Genomic DNA, 27,837 nt, shown 5'->3' with positions numbered 1-27,837 from the left:
AACATCATCACATTATTATAATTATTATCATTATTTATTTATTTATTTATTTAATGCTGTGAAAAACTCCAATCTTTCTGGCCTATCTCGTGTAGTTCATCTACTATCTCTGGTAGTTCAACTGAAAGGGAACCTCTGGCACTTTTCAACAGAAAGACACTTGTCCAGCAATGTTCCCTCATTCAAGGAAACAATAAAAGTCCTTAGCATGGACTATTGCTGTACTCTTGGCCTCCCTACTCCTCTGCTGTACAACAAGCTTTTAGTTCAATACTTTGAAAAAGAAATATATGTTGAGATGTGTATATTCCACCGCAAACCTTTCTTTGTGAAACCACAAGGTTTTTTTGCATTTAACTGCCAAAACCCAGAAAAAAGTTTCCTGGTTCAAGGAAATCCAGACTTTACAGTACAAGCATGCACAGATATGGGTCACAAACAACTTTAACTTAGTCTTTCATTGATTTTTTGGAATAATTGATGCTCTACCATATTTGTGGTTCTAGATGAAATATAACCATTTTTAAAGACTAACATTTTTTTCATAACCCTCCTGGTTTCAGTGAATTTAAATTACTATGTTTTTTCTTATAGATTTCAGAGAAAACTACTGGGGTTATCTTGAGATAGCAAGTCGGTTATCATTTAAATGCTAAAACAACCTGGAGGAAAAAAAAAAAAAAAGACAAACAAAAAACATTTTAAATATTATTCTTTTTTAAAATCTGCCCAGATCTGAAAACAGTGTCTTTGATTGCATATATTTTAGAAATGTTAAGTAGGAAAGACTAGAGCCAGTGACATTAATTGGTGGAACTGACACATATGAAATTGTTTAGTCTTGAATCTGACAAGGATGTCCATCAGTTTTCAGTAAACAAACATGGTGGGTATTATTTCTAGACAGGATATGTCAAGTTTTATGCATGCGGGCGTCTGCGAGGGCTCATTCGTCAAATTGACTAAGGTGTAAAAGGCTTTAATGACCTCCTAAATCTCCTTCTCTGGCTGTCGTGGCGAGATGCCTTCCAAGGTCAGTCACCCAAGTAAGCAGGTTCACTTGTATTGTAAACAATCAGAGATCAGACTGAATAATAATCGACGGTGGACCCTGGAGCAGAGCTATATTTATCACAACACTTTCTTGTCACGGCAGTACAGGTCAGATGTCTTTGCTCATGGACTTATTAAACTTGAGTTTTCCTGAGTCTCTGCATCTTTTACAGTGGTCTTGTTTTCCCATTGTATTTGCTGTCTGGACAGGATGTTCTACCAAAGGAAGTGCTCCTTGTGGAAAAGGCATCAATTAGTTAGCCAAATGACCCTCTTTGCTACTACTAACTACCTGGCAGGCACAAGGTTGGTTTATTTATTTAGATATGAGCTTGCATTTGTTTTATTGCCTAGCCACATAAGTAAACCAGTAAGGCTTAAAAGTTGCTGACTAAAGCAAACAATAATACAAATTTCCATTTGCACAACATATTATCAGCTATTCATTTTATGTATAGTTTTTGAATGGAGGAAATATTTAAAAGGGCATGGCTGTTCAACAAGGTTAATTAATTGCTGTGCTGGCAGACAGCTTTGTTTGAGAAGGTCGGGATGCTGTAATCATCTGAGACTTTCAAGGTTTTGCTGAGGAAACAGGTCATTGAAAAAATGCAGGATTTTTAATAAAGCGTCTGATAAATAGAAGGGGCAAGGGGAGCAGAATCTTCTTGGAAATCTAGTGTAAATACCAGTAATCAGGAATACGATACATGAAAACACATACATGTTTGGGGTTCATTTCCTCAGAATAATCTATTCCAATGTGCATGAAAGCAAACATTAGAATACCACAGGCAGCTTTTAAAAGACCTCTTGGTCCCTGGGCAGAGTTCTGGCAAGTGAGGGGAAGCTCTGCTTGATCACACAGCATGTGTTATGAACTGCATTTGATTTTATGGCTTTCCAAAAAGCTGTCCAAAAAGGAGGTGTGTGGGTTTTTTTTTCTCCTTCTGCAAAGGGGTCTCAGCCATCTTAGCGTATGTTTTTCCTCGCCCAGTTGACCCAGGCCAGGGAGATATTTGCCAAGAGGGTAAGCGGCTCCCAGAGGCAGTGACTAGAGTGCAGAGCTGGCTGGTCCAATTTGGAATAGTTGGGCTTTTGCTCACCTCTTTCTTCTGGGATCCTCATTTTTTTTTTCCCTGTGTAAAATTCTCTTTCACCCTTCTTTTTCCTTTAATACTGTAGCAGCTGGATTTGTCCCTCTACCAAGGTACTAGCAATGCAGAAAAGTTTCTTCTAACATGGCAGGTCTACAGACATCTGTCAAGCATTTGGGAAAATAAACAAGTGAAAACATGATATGCAGGCAATGCTATTTGAAACTGCAACTGCTCTGAGACGTGAGATCATTTCGTCGTGTGATAACCAAGATCCATAAAAATGGAACGGGATCTTCTACCCAAGTGAGTCTCTGTGGAGAGGTGTTATTAAGTGGTCCTACAAAAGTCACCCATGCCTTTGACTGTGTAGAAAGAGAGATTTCACCTGTTACAGAAAACTCGGTAGCAGCTTATTTCAGCTGCTGAAATGCTCGGTGACTTGAATGACGGTATTCTTTCATGGTTGCCTACATGTCATCTCTCATTACCACATCCCAGGGATGCCAGTGGATTCTTATCCTCACATCACCTCTCCCACATTGAGGGGTTCCCATTTTATGGGCAGGGCACCGAGGTGCTGGGTACAGCCACATGCGTGCGCATCCCATCATCACAGTGCCTGTGGTCACCCAGGAGTGAACACAGACCTCTTGGTACTCACAAGGTCGCATGTGAATCAGACCTTCCTCTCCGGTATAACACAAGTGTGGTAAGGCAACCTCAAGCACCATTCCTGGAATGTGTGGAAAAAACAGGCCCACACTACCACAAATAAAAGTGATTTTGCTTTCAGAAGGAATGCCAAATGGAAATATTTTAGAGGACAGTTCTTTGATATGGCTTCCATTACTCATTTTTTGTTTGTTCTTTTTAAGCAGAGTACATTTAGGAGTTTGTGCAAATAATTTAATGTGGCTGGAAATTAGGAAAATAAAATGCAATTATTTGTTGTTTGGCTTTACATCTCACATGGCAGTTGAAATTTTATCAATGCTTAGCCTTGTTAGAGAACCCCAAATGAAACAAAACTGCTGAGAGTTTTCTGACAGAGGGCAAAGGCTGCCCTTACTACAGGCAGTAAAGAGCGTGCAATTTGGTACACGCGCTAAAGACATGGCATTTCCTGCAACATGGTGTGTCTGCTAGGTATTTATAACATATCAGTGCTGGTTTCCTGAGACAACTTTTGAATAGCTCTGGTGTTTACTTGGTTCTGTTATGTTTATTAAAGTTACACTGGTTTAATAATTGGAACCAAAGCGAACTTCTTCCCACACAGCTACACTCAAAAAAAAAATGTGCCAGCAAGTGTGGAACATAGCAGTCCTTCGTTGCCACAAAATGTCAGCTTCATCAGCACACACCGTCAAATCATTTTATTATAGTTCTGCGGCGTGGGCGTGTTGTTTGTCATTTTGTCATTGTTTCATTGCAAAGCATTTTCCCTCAAGCCCTATTTGCACCATCTGTGGTTTCTGCAAGTTCTGGACTGTTCAACAGAAATTTTGTATTCATACCAAGATTTAAATGAAAGTAAGTAATTCTATTTGTCTTGCATTGTTGTATCCCAAATACTTTCAGATGCCTCATGTAATGATACGAACTGCTCAAAGGCAATACAGGTTGCTTCCCAAAGATTTATGATGTTGTTAGAGACTATGTATTTTTGATGTTTTTATTTTTTAATTTTTAGTTAAAGTACATTTGGCTCAGGTCTTAGAGAGTAGTGACTTTCAGGTAACCGGCCAGACAACATAACAAGGTTCAGTTTTAAGAGACCAGTCGGTCTCCATACTCTGAAGGTCAAGTCACTTGGAGGACACACAAATTCACTAGACGTTGCCCTCCATGGTACATTTATAATGCAGAATCTAAATTAAAAAAGCTTTGTAAATCTGGATTGTTTCATTAGTTTCTTACCAGATTTAATTAAATATTAATTTGAATTATATATGAATTATATTATATTATATTACCTGTCTAATTACAAAGCCCTATACCTCACAATAAGATAAAATCCCATTTTATAGTATAAAATCAGAACGGGAGTAGTCCTCCTGCTGTTAAAGTCACTTCAAAAAATTCCTGCTGGTGTTGGTGGTGCAAATTTAGATCCCCAAACACTCTTCAGAGTCACCTGAAACAGCTCAGTCGTGCTATTGAGAATGACACCATTTATGGAAATAGTCCAGAGACTCCTACACAAAATGTCATGGCTTAGGAATGAAAGTTCAATAAATCGAGCTCAACTAGGGAGCTGGGACCATGAATTTGGGCACCCAATAAAGCCAGTCCTGGTTAACAGATAAATAAAATGAAATAAAATGAAATGAAATGAAATGAAATGAAATGAAAGGAAAGGAAATAAAATAAAATAAATAAAATAAAATAAAATAAAATAAAATAAAACAAAACAAAATAAAATAAAACAAAACAAAACAAAACAAAATAAAATAAAATAAAATAAAATAAAATAAAATAAAATAAAATAAAATAAAATAATAAAATAAAATAAAATAAAATAAAATAAAATAAAATAAAATAAAATAAAATAAAATAAAATAAAATAAAATAAAATAAAATAAATAAACACATCCTGCTTCAGCTAGGTATACAGACCGTAAATCTTCAGGCTGTGACTTTCTGGATATCTATGTCTGTTGCTCTCTAAGAGTACAGGCATAGGAAACCAAATGCAGAACACTAGTCTTCCTCTTCTGGATCTATCGATCTTATGCACTAGTATTGCAACTTGATATTAAATTATGTACATTATTTAAACTGGAACAGGCTCCCCAGGGACGTAGTCATGGCACCAAGCCTGTCAGAGTTTAAGAAGAGTTTGGACTGCTCTTAGTCATATGGTCTGAATTTTTGGGTAGACCTGTGTGGGGCCAGGAGTTGGACTCGATGATCCTTATGGGTCCCTTCCAACTTGGGATATTCTATGGTTCTATGATTCTAAAATGCCCAAGAGGAAAACAGTTTCCTAATGGCTTATTCTGAAAAGGAAGAAAACAGATCTGTCACCCAGTGCCTGACAAGCTGACGTTTTGTTCTGGAACTATTTATTGAATAGACAGTGCTCTACAACTATAATTTCTCATAGCAAGAAGTATAACACATACAGACTCTTCTCCGTCGGCACTTCTCAAACACAACCACAAATGCACACATCCTGCTCCCTGGAGGCTGGGTAACAACTATTGGACTCTGGGCTCTTTCAAAAACCTGGCAGAAAACAGGCAGCACATGTGTGCTCGTATATGCGTGCACATGTGTAGGACACGAAAGTATCTCAACTTCCATTGTTTGCTTCCACTTCATTATATGTCTTTGCCTTTCTGCCTACTTGCATTTTCTACACTTGCTTTGTACCTGCTATATGCTCAAGTAAACAGGGTAGACAAAAAGCACACTGTGGTGGCTAATGATGCCTAGAATAGTGAAAAATAACTAGGTTGCATTTCAGTATATAGGACCGATGTCCCAAGTCTTCTTAGGTAGTTTCCCAAAAATAGCTCAGGGAACTATGAACCATTACAAGATACTGGAAAAAAAATTACATAGCGGTTTGTGATGCCAGCAAAACTGAAAGCATGTCATCAGTGTATACTTAGTAGATATTTATAAAATCCGGGAATTTCCACTTTCCTTATTTCATAACATATTTGTCTTTCTGAGTACCTCATGACTGAATGTTAAACACCACGGCTTGCTGAAGAGTATTTAGTGAAAGAAAGTTCAGTCCCAGCCTGCCATTGCTCACAGATGATTGCCAACTTGGTGCATGACACGGCAGCAGGTAGAGTGTACCTGAGGTGTTCTGTTGCAGGTTGGGGTCCCCTCATTCACAGATGTGTAGGTCCTTTTCATCTTCTCTTCCAGTTCCAGCCTGCTGGTAGGCTGAAGCAATTATGGATGTAGAACCTTGCTGGGGAAAAAAATTACTCTATTGAACGGTCAATTGAAATTTCCCCCAATCGTTGGTCAGTATATTTAAAGAATTACTACAGTAATTATGTTTTATGAGCATGAGTCATTTTTCTGTTTTTAAAAAAGTACTTCACTTTACCCATCTCTTTTAGTACATTTCCATTTGGTGTGGTTTGGCTGCACGGAGAAATGCGGCAGCTGGTTACTTGAAAATATTCAACAAAGCGCCAGATTCCTCGGCTCTGGCATACCTGTGGACCACATATATGGACATAATTGCAAACATCTGTCCACCCACCCATGTAACAGCTAAGGGGAGTCATTTAAGAAAAAGAAGGCTAAAATAGTCAGCATTGAGGGTGAGGAACTGCAGAACTGCCTATTTGTATGTTTATTTATTCGTAATGTATTACCAACCAATGGTCTTCAGAGACAAATTCCCCTGCTGTTTTCACCAGAGGACCATGACAATACAATGCATTGCAGTACCACAATACATACTCACTAAACCAAACAGTGACAGGTTACAACAAAAGCATGACAATTTTAGGAGCCTTGTAATCGGTCAAGGAAGGACTTTCTACGGTGTGTGTGAAATCAAAAAGAGGAAACTAAAAAAGCCTTGGGGATAAATTGGGAAATGTTCCCTGGAGCTAGTTGCACGAAGAAGAATGCAGCTAAAATTTTGTGAGACAATTCAATTACTTAAGCAGTCAAAACTGAGACTCTGGATCCAAACTGCTCTCCTCCCCTGCAGTGAATGGTGCATCAGGAACATCAATGAGTCCTGGCCAGTCCTGGGTTGATCTGAACCTCTATACAAGATCACCCTGACCCCAGACCTCCTGAAATCAGTGGGTGGCATCAAATTCAACAATGGCAAGAGTTAGACCAGTATATTTTCCACCCTCCAAAAGTGGTTATATTTATGATCTCTATTCAGATCCCTTTATGGAAATGAGTCTTTCACAGTAGCTTGAATGATCAGAACTAAAGGCCTTGGCTCGTGTCCTTTGAGCTTTGGGATGCCCAGAATCTAGATCCACAACATTTGCATATTTATATTATACTTGCATCACTTATACTCACTGGCTGTCAAACAGAAACAACCCCTTTCCTCTAAGCCACCCCCCACCCCGTCTTCTGCTAGCTATTCAAACAGGGGAATGGTGGATTGGCAAGATCTGGGAGACCCTCAGAGCTAGTAAAGACAACAGGACCAGTACCATCATTCCTTGAACCACGCAAATGGGATGTTTGGAAGTGAGACAATTCTAGGCAGAAGACGTGCTCATGAAGGAGCAAGAGGATGCTGTTACCTCCTCTAGTCTTTCAGCTCTGGGTTCTGTAAACAGGACACAGAATGGGTAGCTTAGAACAGCCTCACGGCTGCTTTAAATCTCCTCTGAATTGTATTAGGATACAAGGTGACCCTAAGGCACTTTCTATCATCGGAGCAGAAGTCCTCCTTGCCTGGTTCATTTTATATATACTGCATATAAATACTGCATATAAACTTTGTACGAGTTAAGAAGATGCTGCTTGCATTTATTTATTCCAGCAGAAGACTCCTCCTTGTACAGCAGTGCTGCCTTATGGATCCAACAGGCAAGAATTCATGTTAATGGTCCTAAGGCAATTTAAGACCCCACAACGTCCAGCCGCCAGCCTTGCCCCACTGCCAGGCACTTCTGCCCCCACCAAGGAGGCAACGGAGTGGAAATCCCCAGCCATGTCATAGCGAGATATTCAAGCCCCTTCAACGTGAGACTTGATCCATATGCAAATATTTTAAGGTTACAACTGAGTGCTCAGTTTACTACATATGCAACCAATCCACAATGAATTACTAAACTAAATACTAAGTTTTTCCTGCCCATTTATTTTCTCCTTCTCTTGTTGTTAGACTCCAGGTTCTGAAAGGAAAGGGACATCTGTCTGAAGAAATTTAGCCTGGGCAGAAAAGAGGCTGAGCACATGGCTTTCCCTGCTATGTCTCAAGGCTCTGTGAAAAACCATACAGGTGAAAAAAGATCTGTCAGTGCAGTGTTACAAGAAGCAGAACATACATTCACAGCCTGAACAAAAGTTAAATTGAGGATGTGGTGTGGTACAGTATTTGCTCGGACTGATAATTTCTGGCTGGTCAAGGTCTGAACACTTTGAATGGACTTCTTTTGGCATTTGGATGTACCTCACGGTGATTTACAATTGATGTGACACTGTGATACCATTACTCACTGTACAGTTCCACAGGCACGTAATATATAAAATCTGCACCATGTTAAAAGGCAAATTGAAAATCAGCTCCAAGCATTATTTTGTGGCACAAATTCTAGCTTTTTTTCCCAAAGCCAAAATGCTGTCTCCCATCATAAATGCTACACATAAATACTGTATAATGGGAACAAGGTGTCAGCTGGAGGCTTGCAGGCTCTACTTAGTTTTTGATGTTTTTTTCCCCATGTCTTGACATATAGTGTTGCAGTTGTGCTACCATTACTCTGACTGAAATGTTATTTTCCAAACAGATGCTGTGAGACCTAGATCTATATCAGATAAGGCGTAAGATCTGAGAAAGCACATGGAAGCCAGGCACAGATTGGTTTTGATCTGATAGCCTGTTTCTCTGCAGAACTGAGCTTCCAGGATTGTCATTTCTATTTGTAGAGAGTGGCAGAACAAAATTTCAACATCTCACTCCTGGAGAAGTATTGGTAGAACAAATCCTGGAGAGCAATAATTGCACTTCTGGATAGATACTGATGCCTCTAGCAAGGGTCACGTCCAGAGTATAGACTGGAGCTGTTCTCTTCCCCCCTCAGCATTGTTTCAGTTATCTCAGATGCTCGCAATTAATGAAGCAATGAAATCACTGGTCAATGATATGATGTCAACCATGATTTAATTGTTAGTAACCATTTCATTAATAGATAGATCAGGAACAGAGTCTGTATAATTAACTGTAAACTCTGACATCCAGCTATTGTCTGAAGTCTGTGCCAACTCTCCTAGCATGTGTTGCCCTTTGGAAACTAAACTATAAAGTCACGGCATGAGAAAATAACTGGGTATGAAAAAGTCTGTGTTCAGTTAGTAGCTCCTAGTGGTTTCACCACAGATGGAATATGAAGAAAGCATCTTGCCACACAGAACAGTGTAATCCAAACATACAGACAACAGAAAACCCTTTCTCGGTGGTGAAGGGTAGTCCTATAGGAGGTGTCAGCACAGGACATGGATGCCGTTTACAGAATCACAAAATGCTTCAGAGCTAGCCTACTTTTTGTCCACCAAGATTATTAGATAGTCCTCCTATAAAAGAGGGGCAAGGTCCTCCTGGCCAAGAGGGACAGGAATAACAACAGCACCATCACCTGGCAGAAGAAGCACCCAGGAGAGAGGCACCTGCAACAGGACAGTGTGGGCACTATGTTATCATACATGCTCTTTTGCAGTCTCTCCAATTTACCAAGCAGTCTAAATGTCTAGGAAGGTTTTTATTTTATTTTGTTTTGTTTTGTTTTGTTTTGTTTTGTTGTTTTTCCCTCTGTTACTCTAGTATCTGACTGTCCTGATTTTTAGAAATCTTATTTCAGCCTAAATTCACGGATATCATATCCATATTATTTCCACTGTCTCTCGTGACATACCTCTTCAGCCTAACTAGTTCTCTACTCACTTGCACATGAAGAAGCAACATAACTGCTTCTAGTACATCAGTTACTGGAGTTAACAGATCAGATTCATTTGGGCTGTGTGGCCTCTAGGGAGCAGAGCCACACCATGCCACCACTAGCTGGAGCCCTGGAAGAAATAAAGCTGCATTTCACTCTAGCAATTGAGTCCAGCTGTGCCACCTTTCTGTTGATGTGACTGCACAGCTTTCAGTTCTTGGACTAGGCCACCCTGGGCATTTCTGCCACATTTTTTGTTTGTGTCTAAAATTCTTCTTTTGAAATAGGTTCTCTACCTCCTTGTCTCTCTACCTTCTCCTTTGTAAACCTGTGCCAGCTTAAATACATCTTCCCTGAACACAGGAAATTGGAACCATATATTGCACTTCAGGTGAAGCCTTGAAATTGTCTTACACCTGTCACAGAAATATTTCACCAGCTGCATCCTAAGATCCCAATCACACCCAGCTTGGAGATCACAGTCATTCTACAACTGACTGGTATATCCGGGTATACCTCCTTCTCCTCCATTGTTTCCAGATGTGTTTCTCAAGCACAAATTCTTGTTATCCGTCCTGAAGGGATGGATTTTGCACTTTGTGCTATTCGCTTTCATTCCATTTCCATTACTTCTGTCCTCAGGGCCATCCAATTCTCTCTGCATGGTATTCTAGTCCTCCTCTGAATTGACAGGGCCTTCCAACTTTGTGTCATCAACACATTTCATAAGCCCACTCCTACTTTTTGAGCCAAAACCAGTCCTTGAGGAACTCCATTAATAGCCTATCTCCAGCCCAATACTTCCTCTCTCAACAGTCTGCTGTCATCTCTGCTTTAACCAGTTTTCTACCCATCTTACAGTTTCTCTACTAATCCTCTTTTTCCTTAGCTAAGCAGACATTTTGTCACATGGCACCAAACCAACTGTTTCGCTGAAGTCCAGAACACTGTATTTCCTTTGTCTAGAGAAAACAGTCATGTTAAAGAAAACTATTATGTTAGTCTGGCGTGACCAGACTATGACCAAACCAGACTGAAAACGGCATTTTACATTTTCCTGCTTATCTTTATTTTTTTCCTACAAAATTTGTTCTGCAGACTTACATGTTGTTGCAAACTAAATGACCCGAAGATATCCAGAGAACGTTCTTCCTTGTTATCCCATTTTGAAAGATGGATATGATGTTTTCTCTTCTTCAGTCATCTCCTCTGTCTTGAGTGTCCAGGAGAGGGCATTTGTAATGAACTGGTGATTTCATCTGCCACTACCCCAGGATTTCTGGTGTGGAGATTAACCTCCAAAATAAGCTTGACATAGCACTTCTGAGTTCTGCTTTTATCACCATAAGATTCTTGCCATATTGTCTGTACCTCTCTCCATTGTCAATGTCTTTGTGCATAAAAAAAAAAAATAAAAAAAAAAAAACAAAGCATGGTATGTCAGTTTTAGGAAAGTAGGAAAGTCATAATCTCCACCCTGGACTACTGCATTGCAGTTCCCTTTTCTTCTTTTGTGCTCAATTCCTACATACATGGCTGATTTTTTTTTTTCTTTTGGTATTAGCTTTATTTCCTTTGGAAGATCTAACACAGTTTGACTTTTGGCTATTCTTACTTTATTTCTGCACTTTGACCTCCACAATGCTGCTTTCTTTGCTGATTAGTCTTTCTTCTCATTCCTTTTAGGCTCTGTTATTACCAACGTGATTTCTGAGGTAGATTTTTATTCAGTTCCTTCCTACAAGGTCTCCTCCTACTTGTACCCTTACTTAGGAAATAAGTTTTCTGGACCTCTGACTCCAAGGAATTTCAATTTTAAGTAGCTGTTGTTTTTCAGCCTATATCAAGATGTGAATAATTCCTTTCTGACGTAACTCATCTTCACATCTTTCACAACTCTATCATTCTGTCTCCCTATCTTAGTTTATTCCTGACTTTTCCTTATTGGTGTGGATCTTGAAACACATTCTGTGCCTGTACAGAATGACAAACTCTGGAAATATGGAACAAAGACACAAGTAGTAAATATCGTAATAATAATCTTTAAAAAGCATATATTTTTTTGTCTGTATACATATTTATTCACATATTTTTATAGAGAGAGAGAACACATGCATGCTAATGAAAGACTAAAAATGATCTGTCCAACTTAATTATTTAAGTGGCATTAACCATACCAAAGTATGGTGATGGATCTTAGCAAATCATTCTATCAATGAAAAAACAAAAGGAGAAGTGTCCACAGCTCTCACAGCTCACCCAGAAAAAAAAAAAAGAAATAACATTACCAAGTTGGCCAGATAGGACTGAAAATTCACCTTGAGCAGACCACTGGGTTATGAAGAATCATTTTTACACAGCTATGCTTGAGAACAAGACCATACATGAAAAATATCTCTGACATAGCTCTGATATCTCTGATTGAGACATAATATCAAGTCTCAATCTTTAGCTTCTATTCTGCCAAAAAAAGTGAAAAAGTGATTGAAATTTTTATTTCTTCTGCTTATCTTGCTGCTACTCAGAAGTTGAAGGAAAGGGTATTGGACAACACTGAGCATAAAACTGTCTGAGTACTTAACAAAGACCCCTGTTTATGAGTGATAACTAAATGATAGCAACAAGAATGATTATTTTTAATCTTTGGTGTGTATGCCTAGACCTAATCCAAATTAGAGTGATGGAGAAGGTCTGAAATGCTCTTCTGAAGAGAACTAGTACAGGCTGGCATGAGGAATGCCAAGGCCCTAACAAATATGTGCTATTTTAATTAGTCAATTTTAGGTAGAAATATCTGAAGTGAAACACTGAGCCTTGTCATGCAGGGCTAAAGTCTGCCTGCCCCTCATGAGGTACAGGGAGATAACCTTTAGCACAGCTGATGTCAGGACAGGGCAGAGCTGCATTTCTGATGCTCATCAGAATGCATGGGCTACACCTCTTGAGCTGTGCGATAGAGAGGAAGGAGGAATGTTGTGTTGCTTCCTTCCAGGCATGCTGTCCAGCTGAGATGCTTGAGTCTTTTCCAAGAACTATACTCAAGGGACCACTAGGAGACATCCTTCCTCTCTCAGCATCACTACTGAATCATTTCGTGTGCCGCAGCACGGAAGAGGAGCTTTGGGACAACATTGTGCATAGAATGAGATGTCTACTCCCAGCTAACCTATGCATTTGCCTGAATCATTGTTTTGGGAAGACTGTTATAAGTCATAACTCATAATCTAGTGAATTATGAGTTCCAGATTCCTATCAGTAGCTGCTTTATAGCACCCCATGTCATCATGACTGTTATGTCACAAAATTCCCCCTTAGTTAGGCAAAACATTATCTTATCTGAAAGGATGTAAAACAGGCTTTACTAAAAATGGATACTGACTAGAGGGCAGGGGTTTTTCAGACAAATTTTATAAGCACAGATAGAAGTTCAGCTGTTGAACCTATGACAATTTGATGCTTCCCTACCCCGACTGTGGTTTTTTTTCTTCTTTTTTTCCTCCTGAACAAATGCTCTTTTTTTTTTTTTTTTTTTTAACTTCTCTGGATGTGGAGAGAGAAACAGCACAGACAGTACAATATTGTCATATTATTATGCGGAAATATATATATATTTAATTGTAACCACAGTATGAAAAAAAATGCCTCGGAGGTCTGACATTAACAGCTATATAAAATTCAGAGAGGCTGCTCCCTTGGATCGCTCTATGGAGAAGTATGCTTGAGTGTGTGTTTTGGGTTTTCTCTCTCTTTGTCCCTCTCTCTCTCTTGACTACACAGGGAATCGGAGTAGAGAGATCCCAAAATTAAGACATTAAAAATATTTACAGATGTGCCCACCACCCACTGAAATTAGTCAGAGAAACTTTAGTGCCTCCTTAGTCAGAGAGAAATTAAGTGTGCTTATAATTTAAGCATGTTAATTCAGATCTATGGCAAGAAGAGTTTGTGTTGATTCTGCTCCCAGGCAACCTCCTACAAAAATGCAAACTAACTGCTTTGGCTGGGTCCTGGGATAATGATTTGGACTCAGGAAGTCAGTTCTGTGGTAACAAGAAAACACCAGATCCTGCACAGTTTGAAGCTATCTGCATGCATCCAGCCGACCTGTGTGTCACAGATGTTTTCTGGCTGCGGAAAGCCAGCACTGAGCTGCCACGCAGTGTGGATGGCATGGAGCAGCTCAGTGACAGGTGCCTCTTATGTCTGATGCAACTGGAGCAGAACATGTGCCCTTTTCATGTAGCCGGGGACCGGTTTATGCATTTTCTCTCAGATGATGTCTGAAAGCAGGGCAAAGAAGCCTGACCATTACTCATCTATCCGTATTTCTGATTTTATTCTTCTAAGCTTTTGATCACTTTCAAAGACTGCTGGCTTCAAAACACTGCCAGAGTAATTCCTTTAAATTTTAGGTAACATGCTGGAAGAAAGCAATGTCTGTTAAATATTTTTAATTTGTCAGCGATCATCCACATCCCAGGAAGCAGGGCCTCAATAGACGTAGCAGTTGCTTGGGAGGACAGATGTTTTCATAACCAGATCCCCCTTCTCCTTGCCATTTCCCACCTTTTCCTGCTGAATGTGACACCACACAGTAAGGAATATCCCTTTCGTTGGTTTAGGTCAGCTGCCCTGGTGATGTCCCCTCCCCACCTCCTGCCCACCCCCGGCCTGCTGGCTCTGGGTGGGTCTGGAGGGAGTCCTGATGCGGTGACAGCACCGCTCAGTGGCAGACACAACACTGGTGTGATACCAGTGCTGTTGTAGCTACAAGTGCAGAGCACAGCACTGTATGGGCTGCTGCAGGGAAAGTTAGCTCCATCCCAGCCAGACCCAGCACACTCCCAAGCACCTCTGATGCTCAAAAGGTTTCAGCGCCCATTTTTACTCACCTAAAGGGTGGAATAAATTTTGCCTCTCATCTGGCTTTAATTTCAGGCGGTGTTAGGACAAGCAGAATCTCCAGTAGTGTAGTGAAGAATTGGCTAGAAATATCCCCGTCGCGGCCAGGACACTGCCCTCCCGGAGATCGCTTTGCCACAGCACAGACAGTGTGCAGCCGATGCAAAGCGCTCTTTGAAATATGGAAACATCCAGCATTTTTGCATGGCAGCCAAGATAAGCCTTTGCCTCTGCCACTTTGCTGGAATCCACCCTGTGGAACTGGTGAAGGCTTTAGCTCGAGTGAAATGAGTCCACAGAGGCCAAATGCTGGTCTGGGATGTACCCACATAACTCTACTGAGACGATGTGCCTGAACAGGTGTAAGCCTGAGAAGGATTGAAAACCAGCGTTAAACCAATGCTTCGAACCCAAGGCTTTATTTTATCCCATGTTTTCCTTTTATGGCCCCATTCTGCAAGATGCACAGACACTGTAGTTGTGATCAGATTAAGTCACTGTGCACAGAGCCCAGTGCAGCACAGGCACTTCAGTTAGGACCTTGTACTCCTGGGCCCTAAGGCTGTCCAAAAAAATCCTCAGGGAAAGCTTTGTAAATGCTTAGTATTCAGCTTAGGTGCCAGAGTTTTACAGAGTGCTTATTATAAATCTTGTGGAAAATCTGACAGTGTCGAAAAGTGTCTGAACTGGAGCGGATCTTTTCTAGAAGGTGGATTTTCAGTATGCGATGCACTGCTCTGTTTTCAAGTCCCTATTTTAGGATACCAGATTTTTATCAGTTAGTTGGTAGCCAATTAACAGTTTTTGAAAAAACATATACCCCCACCCCACCCCGCCCTTCCAGCTAACTGATCATCTGAGAGAAACAGCATCAAATTATTTTCCTTCATATGACATGTCAAGTGGACAGCATCTTGCAAGCCAAAGACATAAACACTAACTCACCCACATAATTTTATTCGTCTAAAATAAAACCATATGATGTTTCTGTATCAGTGCCTGAAAAATTAGTTCACTAGATTCTGGCAATATAATGTGTCCCTAACACTTTTGTTCTTACACATATAAAGTCCAATGAAAAATGGGGAAAACTATTTTCAAGGAATAGCTGGAAAGCAGTTCCCCCAGAACAGAAGTTACCTCAGCTGTTTGCCATTACTGCCACTGACGATAACTCAGAATATGTTCAAAACGTACTGTATACAATAAACTACATTTTATAGGTGTTATTCAATAGCCAGTGAAGTAAACGAAAGGACTCAGATTAAGTTCAGTGGATTTTGGAGCTGTCTCTCTGCTTCACACCTCACGTTACAGTCGTACACTCGAACACTACCAACATTGTGTATCACACACAAATTCAGAAATGGTGTTACCTAGTTTTAGGAATAGCTGTACAGTCAAGGTAACATCTACCCAGAAGACAATTGCTTCCATCTGTTTAAAAGAACGACATTCTTAGTTGTAGTCACATACTTTTAAAAGAAGAATAGCAGCAGAAATACATGAGTTCTGGCTTCACTGCTATTTCACTAAACTACTGTTTTGCAGCAGAGTTTGATTTTTCCAGGCAACAGAGCAAAATATAAAGTACCTACAAAACCTGCTGTCCAAACCAGCACATTTGAAAATAAAATATAGTGATTTATGTAGTATCTTGTCATCGAGGGACTTCAAAATATTTTATAAATGAGAGTGACCCTGAAGTATCCTCTGTCGTTGCCTCCATTCCATGGAGGGGGCGTGCAGTGCTTGCTCTGCTGAGCGACTTGCCACGTCTGACGAGCAGAGCCAGGAGCTGGGGCTGTCAATGGTGTTGTCTTATTGACTTTTTCTTCCATGGTATTGCTTATCGCTCTCAGCAGGGTCTGTTAATGCTTGGAGCCACCTATAGTGAGGCCAGCAGGTAACATTTCTTAGTATAGACCCTACCTACTATAGTTAGAAACTTGTGCACAACACCGTAAAATTAAAATAATCAGAAAACTCAATGAGACTGACAGGGCTGGAACAAAAGCCTTCAGTGCCCGAGCTTAGGAAATGCCTTGTAAATGTCAAGACCTATATCCCGTAGGTGAGGCACTGGAGAGCAGCATCACACACACCTGCCACACGGGACAAGGAAGGCAGGGCAGGATTTCAACCTGTAAGACTTGGCATTGCAGGAAGGAGTTGGAATAAGCCAGGTCTACTGCACATGGGCACGTTGGTACGAAAGCTGAGTGCCCCAGCTCTGATGTTTGGGTAGTTGTGGAGGCTGTTGTATGTCCCCACAGCATCCTCTGAGTCTCCTCAGCTCTGCCCTTGGCAAAGCACCTACTGTGTGGTGACTGACCGGAGTTGTCCCACCTCAGTAGCAGAGAGGATGAGAGATGTCCTATTGCTCTCCCCACATGTAGCCATGCCACCAAGCAGCAGGCCCAGGTGTTTTCTAAAGTAAAAATCTATTCTCGGCTCTCTATATTTAGCTCATGGAACGCCGGTGGGTTTTGTTTAGAGAGTATTTGGGATTGTAGCACATCGATAAGCCTGCAATTTGCAATTAAAGAATTGCTGGTGTGATCTGCACACAGTGCTTCACGCTGGCTCTGAGGACATCTCTGTGCATCTGTTTTGCCTACTCATTCTCAGACACCACTGGCCTCCAAGTGAAACGGGTGATGTGATGTTTAAGTATGTATGAGAAAACCATCAGAGTTACAGTTTCAAAATGCATCTGAGAAAAATAGTAAGTCAAAGAATTCAGGAGAATTTATTGGCTATAAAATGGAATATATCTGGATATTTTCTGAGCTAAGGAGATACAAGACAGATGATATTGACAAGAAACAACTATTTAGGATTATCATTCATAAAAAAAAAAAAATCAGTAAAATAATCACAGCCAAAAGAAACCTACACATTTTTTCACTGCAATTATTTTCAATAAAGTGTGTCATTTTTCTTAGTCTGATATTTGGCACCAAGATGGAATTGTACTTGAAATGAAGCAGTAAAACACAATTAGCCATTTTATGTAGCAATGGTAGTTTCAAATCCATTCAGCTCTAATAAAAAAATGTAGAGTTTTTGAATCAACAATAAATCACAGATTAAGATGCCTACCAGAAACAAATACCAGCTCTATATTTTAACAAGTAACATTTGGTATTGTAGCCTCTCTGCCTGTTCTTTGTTCTCTTCCTTACCCCTTTACTCCATCAAAAGAGTTGATTTATGCCACCATGGTCAAAACTTCATTACCTGCTATTTAACCCAGTGGAAATAAACCCTGTCTTGAGCAATCTGGAATATGTGAAAAATCAGAAGTTTGCTTTTTGATCTTTTACTTTTGGATATTGAACAGAAACGCCTTTTCTTTTCCCTCATAAGCAACTACCTTGATTTTTTTTTTCATTTCTTTCAGCAACAAGGAATGGAAGATTAAAGAAACGGGATATGGTTTTTAAAACTTTTTTCCACAGGCGTGCCCTATATGACAGACTGTGTCCCTGGAACACCTTGGCTCAAATGTAGTAGCTGTGGGTGTGGTGATTATTTCCTGGCACAAGGAGGGATTTCAGGAAAGCACTGACTCTGCCTTCTCCACCCAGGCAGGTTCCTGACCTCTACTTACAAGCGACAAGAGCCCTCGTGTGTATAAATCCTACAGGATCCTTAAGGCAAAACCACTCACAGTGTTTGCATTGTGGGACTGTTCCCTTGAAAATATAAATGTATGCGCAGCGTGCCTGAGGGTACCCAGTTTTGAATTATAGAGTGCCTTGTGAGCAGCTGTGGCATTTGGTTTGAAGATACTCCCCCTGCCTCCCTCCCCACTTCCCACTTCTTATTTTAAATTCTGCTTTTCAAAAGCTTGTTACTGAAAATACTCTGATAGATTCGTGGTGGTGCTGACAGGCAATAGCTTTGCAAAAGAGAATGAAAGATCACTTTATGGACTTCAGCTTCTTCCTGGAATTGCTGCTTTTTTCCTTTCACTTTTTTCTTTCTTGGCAGATATATTTTAAAAAGGAAAAAAAAAAAGTGTATGAACTTACTGCTATGGGGGCTGTTAGATGGGTAGCCACAGAGATCAAAGTGCTCTCTCCACTGAACAGGTATGGCACGGAAAGTGCCAATTCTCTCTTTTCTAAGTCTAAGCCCTGCTCCGAAGGATTACATTTATTAGGCAAGACCTTACACAGCTGAGGCTGAACGGAGCCTGAATAGGAAAAAGTCGTGCTGAATAGGGAGAAAGGACACAGGAGCTCTGTGTCCAGATTGGGTTTATACATAAGATTTATAAGGAGCTCATTCTACCTCCATTCTTTTCCACACATCTTCTGGCTTCTCCTGGAAGCTTCTCAAGGCAACTGTGAAGATCGTGAGGAGATCATTGCTGGGCCAGTGATCTGACTCTTGTGCTATGGCAGTAGAGGGTAGGACTAGGAGCTTTTTTGTATTAGACACAGACTTTTTGCTTTCTTTTTCTAAAGAAGAGTGACAGATCAGTAAATGTGGTCAATGCCAAGCACAAAACAATGTATTTTGTCAATAAATTACCCTTCTCTCTTTTTTGAAGAGGAAGATCCAAGTATTCTGATTAAGCTTGTTAAGGAGAGAGTGGTGGGGAACAGGAGCCAAGGAGCCAAGGAGTAAAAGGAAGATGGACTGCAAAACAACAGACCATGTTTTAGGCATATACCAGAGCAAACATACCTAGGGGGTACAGCTTCTATTGTCTACACATAGCAAATGAGTCATAGTTTGACCTGAGGCAGTGGAAGTGTTGCCAAGAGTTTTGCAGACTTAGGAGGAGCCTGTGAGACATCTTTGCCAAGAAGAGGACAGATAGGGTCAACACAGGGGACTCATCCAGGGACAAAGTTGCCATGTAGCAAGCCTGGTCTTTGGAAGCATTGAAACTTAGATGAGCTTGAATAGAGCCCTATCTTTGTTTAACCAAGTTAAAGGGAAATGAAATGAAAGGGGAAATGACGAGGAGAATGATGTGCAGAAATGGGCTATGCAATCTACAGCATCCCAAGAATGGGCTGCATCCCAAGATTCCTGGTAATTTCTCCACTTGTTAGCAAATTTTAATGAAACTCACAAGAAAAAAGAAAAAAAAAAGGTGTTTGATTCTCGAGTGAAGATCTGTGCCACTATCCCTGCCATATATCACACTAACACACTAATTTAGAAGGTGAGATGTTTCTAGAATATGCCATTGCATTTACTCAGTCCAGTCCTGAAGGTAAATAAAAGGTCATCCTCAATTTTCAGAGGGGAATAGAAACACAGGAAATAGGTCAACAGTAAGTAATGTAGCACTGTGTGAGGGTTCCCACATATATTTGCATTGTAAAATAGCTGCACAATGATTGCCTAGTTCTAGTGAGGCAGTCCTCTTCCTTTATCCCCTTTCTTCTCAAGGTATAAACCCTCTATCTTCTTCAGAAAACAAAGCTGCCATTCAACAGCCTTGTTTGTGCACAGTTAGTATTTATTTGCTTGCAGGGGTTATCTTGTACAATAAATCCAGGAAAGAAAAATCTGCATGCAAGTAGCTCATTAAAGACAACCTGTTTGTTGATGTACATGTGCAGTGTTTGATGAAGACTGCTCAAAACTGACTTAGTGTTTTGAACCTGGATGTCTCTTCAGAACAAAGAATACAGACCAAGAGGCATGTTTTCTCAAATGGTGCATGACAGGGACAGCAGCTTGCACAAAAATTTTGTCTTCTGCAGTGGCAAGAGCACCTGAGCTATGAACCCCTTCATTAAAAGGGATTGGGAATACAAGTCGAGCATTCACACTTCCCAATTTTGTCTCAGTGTCCAAAAATTTTTTAAAAATGTGTGCATTTTCCTCGAGGGCTTGAGCTTGGCTGAAAAGTTCCTTTTTATTTTTTTTTTTCCCCACCACATGGACTTTTTCTGTTATGGAGCATAAACAGAAAGCATCCAACAAAGTACCTAAACACATACTTAACTTCAGGCTTCAGTGGAACTGCTCATGTGTTTACAATTAATGATACTTACATTATGTGGGTGGAATAGTCAAAGGAGCGTGATGGAGAAGGGCTGAAAACCCTGCTTGCTTTGTGGGCATCTGACTCCCCAAAAACTTTTTAAAACTCTCTTTAAAAAAAAGCAAGCAACCAACCAACCAAAAAACAATGCTGTATTGAGACCCTCGAGAGAATTGTCAATTCCATGCCAATACACTATGATTCAGTGGTCAGATCTGATGCTGTTAAGTGAATGAGGCAGCCATGAAATATTTCTTTGCCATGACCTATAAGAACAGAAAAAAATATTATTTGTTGAAGTGCATTCAGCACTCACTTGGTCATGAATTGACTGTTCAGTAAGTGGGTGCCTTTGTGTTTGTCACACTTACCTGGTATACACCTAGACTGAACATCCAGCTGTTACCACCACCTTGTCTCTCTTCTTTGCACAATGTTATCTGTACAAGGAACACATAACACTGCTATTTAGAGCATAGGAGATTATTGTTAATTAGCTTAGAAATAAATGGAGAGAGAACACCAAGCAAAGAAATAGGAAGCTAGTTTTGGTTACTGGTCGTGTGCCTCAGTTTCTTTGTTTGAAGAAACAGAAATGATGATTCCAGATGCCTCCGACTGTTTTCAGAACAATGTTGGAAGACACCTTTCTGTTTTACAGACTGTCCCCAGCCAAATAACAGATTTTTATCTGAAAAGGTTTGGTCGTTATATCTGTTCCAAATATTTGGGGGAAATGGTGGGAAAAGTGTATTTCTGTTAAGTTTTGTTTTTACTTGATTCTTGCTTAAACTTTCCAAAAATAGTCACTTTTGGAAAGAGAACAGCAATGGAATAAGTTCAGCCAAAAAGGCTAAAGTTTATGAAAATAATAACTAACTAAAACTGGGCTTTTTGAATGGAAACGTTTAAGATGAAGTTAATATTAGTGCTTCAACACACAGGTGCTTCACTGGATTTTTGAGTCAGAAGTATGGAAGACAGGAAATGAGTGGGAGAAAAAAAATTGTGATTTTTCTTCTCCTGATATATTTTTTAATTAAAAGAGGAAGAAAATAGAAGATGTCATGTACAGTATGTGATAGTGATAGAGTTGGCCTAAAGTACTGACACATTCTTGTGCTTCCAGTGACTCATCTTTGGTGGGTAATGTGAATTGCAATTGAAAGTGGAAAAGTTTTGTGCAATTTATAGCAAATGTTGCAAAAACTAAGGCTCCAAAATCAACAGATCAGTTAAGTTCAAATAAGCATGAGATTGGGTCCTATCAAAGGCAATGACATTTAACATCATACTTTAGAGCATTAGCACATAGTAGTCTCACAATGAGGTACCTTCCATAGTTGTGCAATTGTGGAAATGAAAAAGAAAAAAAAAAAGGGAGAAAATAAATAATGAAATCATGTTAGTATTTTAGTTTACTGAGAGTTAGAGACTGACAATATTAACAACATTAGCACCAGTAAACTTTGGAGACAAATGAGAAATAATAGTAAAATTAGAGCTCAAAATACTTTTGAGAAATTGATTGATGTGCTACTACTGTATTTTAGTGCAAGTTCCTGCTTATTTTTGATGAACACTGCTTGGAAATTCCTGTTAGTATGACTTTTTTGGTTGTCTCATTTTCATAGAAATGTTTGGGCCCTCAGTTAATCAACTCTTAAAGCTAACAAACCCAGAGCTTTCAAAATGGACATCTAAAAGCGTCTGATGTGGCTCAGATAAATCATGTGAGCTTCCTCCTATCAAATTTCTACTGACAAATATATTCACAAATGTTTATTTAAAAGCAAACAGAAAAGAAGTTCTATTTATCTTATTTTCCTGAATTTTACTGATGTGGATGCTCATGCATATTATTTGCAATATTTGCCTTCTCTTCAGCAATCCTGTTTGGATTTCCACAGTAATCCATGTTCCATGCATTCCTTTCAGAATCCATGCATAATTCTTTAAAAAAGAAAGACTTTGGGGTCAACAATGGATAAAAATGGCTGAGCTTTATGTTCTTCTCTGTCTAAGTTAGTGTATTAATATTGAATAAAACACGCATGTTTTATGCATGTTTTTTGTTTTGCAGCCAGTTCTCTGAGCTCTCTCTCTCTCTTGATTTTCACCCCTGGAAGGAGGAGAGGATAAGTCTGTGTGGCACTTCACACAAGCTCAGGAGCTGCCTGGACACAGCAGATCCTAGTAGGAAACCTCAGTCACTGATAAACACCATCTTGACTCCAGTAACACAACAGGAATATGCAATACAGATACAACAGTTATCTATCTACCAATTCAGTGCATGCAGCTAGGACCATGAAGCATCGTTACTAGCTCAGTTTGCTCTTTCATGGGATTTGGAGACAATTTTTACCTGTCTATACTGAAACCATGTATTTCTCATGAGTCACCTCTTCGGTTTCCACAGTGGTAATCTCCACAGAAATTAACACTTTTTGTGAATCGTTCTCATCACCTTTGGCAACAAGTGGAACTCCAGGCTTCACTCAGTGGCCTTCAAGCTGGACCCTAGACTTACCTCTGCTCCTTTTGCACTAACCTCAGAAAAAAAAAAAAAGAAAGAAAAAATCAGACTTGCAAAATATGAGATCAAAATCTGCTCTTACCATTAGCATTGTCAATGGTCTAAAACAAGAATAACTGCCCTTCCAGAAATGTCTGAAGGCCTTTGAACCTGGGGCCAAAATGGCAGAGTTGGAGGTCTGGCGGGATATATGCATCCATGCATAACCAGGGAGTGGACTAAAAGCTCTGGCAGACATCAGGAGTGCTCCTGGGCTCCAAGAGCCATGAGTTGCTGATGAGTTAACAACTGGCATGGGAGTTCAATTAATACAATTCAGCTTTGGACTGATTTTTCTAGCTCCACTATGAGTTGTATTTTTTTTTTTTTTAACAGATTTCTGGCAATGTCTTTCAACATTTAGGATACCTTTCCTCTGAAAAAGAGATAACTGTTTCTATTAGTTACTATATTGTTGTTGACTTAACTGAGAGTGCAGTTCATAGCTCAAGAAATGTGAATATGGAGCATTCGGGTCAATCATCCTTCTTGAATGAGGAGGAGATGAAATCAAAACAACAAAAGGCAAACATTACAACAGGAAAAGTGCCACAGTATTGAGAAGAGAATAAACTCTCTCAAGAGAGAGGAAGAGAAAATAAAGAGAATAAAGAGAATAAAATTAGGAAATTTCAATCTAGTAAACTAAGTTAGTGAGGCCAGGAGAGGGGAAAATTTGAACCTCAGGCTTGTGCTGGCATACATTCATCTAATGCTTATACTGCAGAACATCACACATGAAAGTTGTGATTTTTGAAGCTTCTTAAGTGATGTGCATGCACATTCCTGGGACTTTTTTTGGAGCTGAATGTTTGAATTTCCCCCAATGGAGTTGAAAAAAGAAAAGTACAGAAAAGTACTGCAGAAAGTACCCTGACAGGCCAAGCAGCTCACATCGTAGTATAATGCGATGTATATGCAGTCAGTAAGAAAGAGGAGTATCAGAAACACTACTTTTTTTTCTTCTTCTAAATATCATAGACATACAAATTATTCTTTCACCTCAAATACTATACTGGTCAGTCCAGGATTAATATAGAATTAGGCAATCAGAAGTTAAATGTTGATATATACACAGAACTGGCATATATTTTCTTCCCATTTACCATTTCTTTCTGACTGTGTAGACCAACAAGCCAATGAAAACATCACTTCTGATCTGATTTTAAACTACAGCAAGCTACTGCAGAGTACAGAAAATTCAGTCCCAAGAATGAATCCCTGTTACAGTGGCAAGACTGCTCATATGCGTGTCTGACCAAGCAATTCTAACTTTTGCCCAGATTAATAGCTGTTTCCTTATCTGCTTGTGAAATTTTTTTGCCTATACTCTATGCATGTACTATATAGGCTGCCAGTCACTGTGCTTACATACATGTATATGCCTGAATTGACCATTTCTGGTTGTGCACACACTGCCCAGGAGAAGGAAGAAGATACCAACTCCTGTGAATGAATAACAGCATGCTCTTTTCCCTGCTACCTTTGAGATTTTATAAGGTCCAATCCTATTTCATGTCATTTTTCTTCCAAGAGATATAGCTTAGCAGGGGCCTATTGCTTTCCCATCAGCTTTTCTACATTTACAAAACATAAATTAATGCAGACCACATTAACATATAGTTCTGCTAGATCCATTACAAAACCTGGAATTCCTTCCAAGCCAAGCACTAGTGCTTTATTTCAGATTACTCTAAATCATGACTGGTCCTTTCTGCCTTTTGACTAATGGGATGTGATACAGGAGATGACCTTTGATTGGGCATGACCAGATCTTTGTTTTGACTTTTGCTGTTGTTGGCTCTGTTTGCAGCAAGAATCAACATTGCTGCTAGCTTCTGCAGAAAACGCTCTCCTCTGATGCTTCTATGGGTTGTTTCCACTGCAGAGCAAAGAGGAGACACCGTGCAAAAGGTTATGGTTTCAGGTGGTAAAAGTGGAAGAAGTAGCTCTCAGAGAAGAGTAAGAAAAGCTGATACACAAGAAAGACTCAAGCCCTTAAACGTGAACACCTGATTTTCAGCTGTGCCTGATTTCCATCTTCCAGAAGCCCTTGGAGATAAAGGTGCTCAAGATCTCTGGAAAGAACTGCAGCATTTCAATTTTCTTCTATAGGGTCATATTCCAATTGCTGTAGCATGGGGTAAGTCCAAAACAATCCTGTAAAACTACAGAGTCTGTAGTTAGAGACAGAGGTCTTAGCTGTTTCTTAGAGTCCAATAACACCTAAACTCTGGTTCTCCCACTGCCGTAAGTCTCATTGTCCAAAGCCCTAGCATAAACAAAATACGGAAAACAGCATTTTTACTAACCCTGGCAGGCCACTATGTTAGACATCTGCCAATTTTGAAGATTTCCAAAAGTGATACTGGTAATGTGAAGTCCTTTTTTGGTGATATTTACTTCCCAGTGACTTAATTTTCACATACAGAGATAAGGTACCCAATTTCCTGGGAGGTAAATCAAGTTCTGTTTGCTTTCTCAATGCCTTTACAGGTTCAATGTACAAAAGAGCTCTCCAGTTGAAGACCATGACCTACCAAGGATCCAGTGCTGTGAAATCAAGTGGAAGAAATGGATTTAGAGTGAAAGAAAAAAAAAAGCGGGGTGTGGGGTATGACTTGGGGAGCAGGGGTCCTGCGCAAAACCAGTAAACCAGTCTGTAATTTTTGTGGCAGCAAGTAGTTTCCACTTGTTCAGTTGGTGTTAAACTTGTGGCCATGAAGTGCCCTTAATTTCTCAGGCATACATGAGACCTGGTGCCCTGAAGAAACTCTGACTCAAGTACTTACTTTTGTTCCTCCTACCTACTCTCCCAAGCCATTTTGGTTGGCTATATTACCCTTTGCTTCCTCTGCTAAAACCAGTCTTGCTGGCAGTGCTGCTTTTCCTCTCTAGAAGTAGCCACATTTCAGTGACAGGTGACATGAGTTCTGCAAATACAGAGCCAAATTTCACTGTAGCGCAGCAGCATGTATGTGATACCAATGGATTTATGCCTCATTGCACTATGGCGCTATGAGGCAGGCAGATGATAAAATCATCTGAGGTGAAAAGCATTATAAAGCATTACTAAAACAGCTACGATAGGTAAATTTTATCACAAGTCTAAATGTCTCATGCAGAGTCTTGCAAAATACTAGGCATTTACACAAATATCTCAGGATTTATTGTTAAGCTATTTGCCTCCCTTCTTTCCTTCCTTCGTTTCACAAAACTCTTCGTTCATTTTTAAAACACTGCCTGCTTTATTTAAAGCTATGGAAAACTGATCATCAGAGGAGTACCTCAACAACTAGCGTTTGGTTTGGAGACTGAAGGTCCATACCTGCAGCATCAGCAGCCCTGGCTGGGAGCTATACTGCTATGAGCCATGGCCTCATGAGCCATGTGTATTTGTGTACAATGACCCAAATGGAAAAGGAATTTCTGACATGTAAACAAGTATTTGTCTCCTGCAGTCTTGAACACGGACCCATTATCTTATCGTTCATTAGCAGACTATTGAATTCACATAATCGGTAATAGTTTCTGGAAGCTGTTTGGCAAGCAGATATGGAAATTACTAACTCACAGCTGGGTAAGAAAAAATGGCAAATACACACGTTGTGCTTGCTCTCTTCCCTCGCCCCTCCCCTCCCCCCTGCACTCTCTTCCTTGGACACTGTAGATTTATTGCCTCACAGTATTCACAGATGATGTTTTCATAGTCACTAATGAGGTCCCAGCAGTTTTTTAACAATAACAGGACATTACTGCCCTGAAGATATATTATGTGTTTTCCCCATTTTTCTCCATTTTGGTTGAATACTCAGAAGTGTACTAGCTTAAAAATCTCCTGTTTTATTATTATTATGATTGATAGTCTGGTCATGTGATATAAACAACTGCTGAGCTGTAATTTTTTAAATGATTAATTTGTATACAAACTTAAAATATAATCTTTTAACACACAGTTCATGGATTTGTACATACGAATGCCAAAATGTTTTTTTTTTTCTTTTTTTTTTTTTCCTACAGACAAAAGGGCAAGACAACAGAGATCACTTTTCTGTACTGCTGTGTATTCATTTTCCTCTCTGCAAGAATCTGGCTTCAGCCCATCATAGCTGGCAGTGATACACAAGGTAAAATGAAAATATTTACTGGTAATAGTTACAGTTAGTTGTTTAGAGACCTATGGCCCTTCAGTGCTTATTCAGCAAAATTATTCCTTTAGACCCTCATTCGGGAAAGTATTTAAGTATTTGCTTTATTTTAGACGACTTTAAGTTACACTAACTCTGCAATAAGGTAGAGTTTGAAGGCTTACTTTTTCTTGAATTTAAGCTTTTATACATAAACTTCTATAACAGAAAAGTAAGTTTTATTTCAGATAGTCAGTAGCATGCTGCTTTCTTAAGTCAGATCTAGAACTTGCTGTCAGTTACAATCATAATGTTTAGAAGCTGTTAAAGATGAAGTCATGTTTAATATAGGATAATTTAATATGCTATAGTGTGTTCATTTAAACAAAGCAGAGTTTAGGAGATCGGCCTCTTGTTCAGCTAGTTCTCTGAAGTACCAATTTCC

The 27,837-nt window shown here is 39.7% G+C and overlaps 1 protein-coding gene and 2 long non-coding RNA genes across 9 annotated transcripts in view; 1 reads left to right on the top strand and 2 right to left on the bottom strand.

Moving 5' to 3' along the window:
• Positions 1 to 27,837, top strand: part of LOC308188880 (uncharacterized protein) — a 39,167-nt gene that overhangs the window by 8,611 nt on the left and 2,719 nt on the right. The window contains exons 1-3 of one of the 3 annotated variants that reach the window (XR_013945829.1): positions 25,270 to 25,408; positions 25,762 to 25,867; positions 27,286 to 27,392. Coding sequence is in view for 1 of the 3 variants with exons in the window: in XM_080578373.1 (XP_080434499.1) it covers positions 27,286 to 27,392 (107 nt within the window). In the remaining 2 variants the exon portion in view is untranslated. Of the gene's footprint in view, positions 1 to 25,269; positions 25,409 to 25,761; positions 25,868 to 26,525; positions 26,846 to 27,285; positions 27,393 to 27,837 lie in introns of those variants that run through there. The other 2 variants (XR_013945830.1, XM_080578373.1) reach the window with 2 other exon arrangements.
• On the bottom strand, positions 788 to 16,649 carry LOC308188882. 3 transcript variants are annotated; one of them, XR_013945835.1, is made up of 4 exons: positions 14,659 to 16,649; positions 10,871 to 11,156; positions 5,970 to 6,087; positions 788 to 2,313 (listed from the first exon to the last, which is right to left on the bottom strand). It is a non-coding gene; the product is annotated as an uncharacterized lncRNA (long non-coding RNA). The 3 variants fall into 3 exon arrangements; XR_013945836.1 differs by having other exon boundaries at positions 10,871 to 15,036; positions 16,045 to 16,649; XR_013945834.1 differs by having other exon boundaries at positions 10,871 to 16,649.
• Positions 19,470 to 27,837, bottom strand: part of LOC308188881 — a 50,361-nt gene continuing 41,993 nt past the window's right edge. For 2 of the 3 annotated variants that reach the window (XR_013945831.1, XR_013945832.1), the window contains 3 exons: positions 23,056 to 25,433; positions 21,059 to 21,127; positions 19,470 to 20,953 (listed from right to left, as the gene is read on the bottom strand). This is a non-coding gene — a long non-coding RNA (uncharacterized lncRNA). Of the gene's footprint in view, positions 20,954 to 21,058; positions 21,128 to 23,055; positions 25,709 to 27,837 lie in introns of those variants that run through there. The other variant, XR_013945833.1, reaches the window with a different exon arrangement.

Source organism: Anser brachyrhynchus (genome assembly GCF_964034855.1).
Source record: "Anser brachyrhynchus genome assembly, chromosome: 2".
Taxonomy (NCBI): Eukaryota; Metazoa; Chordata; class Aves; order Anseriformes; family Anatidae; genus Anser; species Anser brachyrhynchus.
This window is presented reverse-complemented; position numbering and strand designations above follow the sequence as displayed.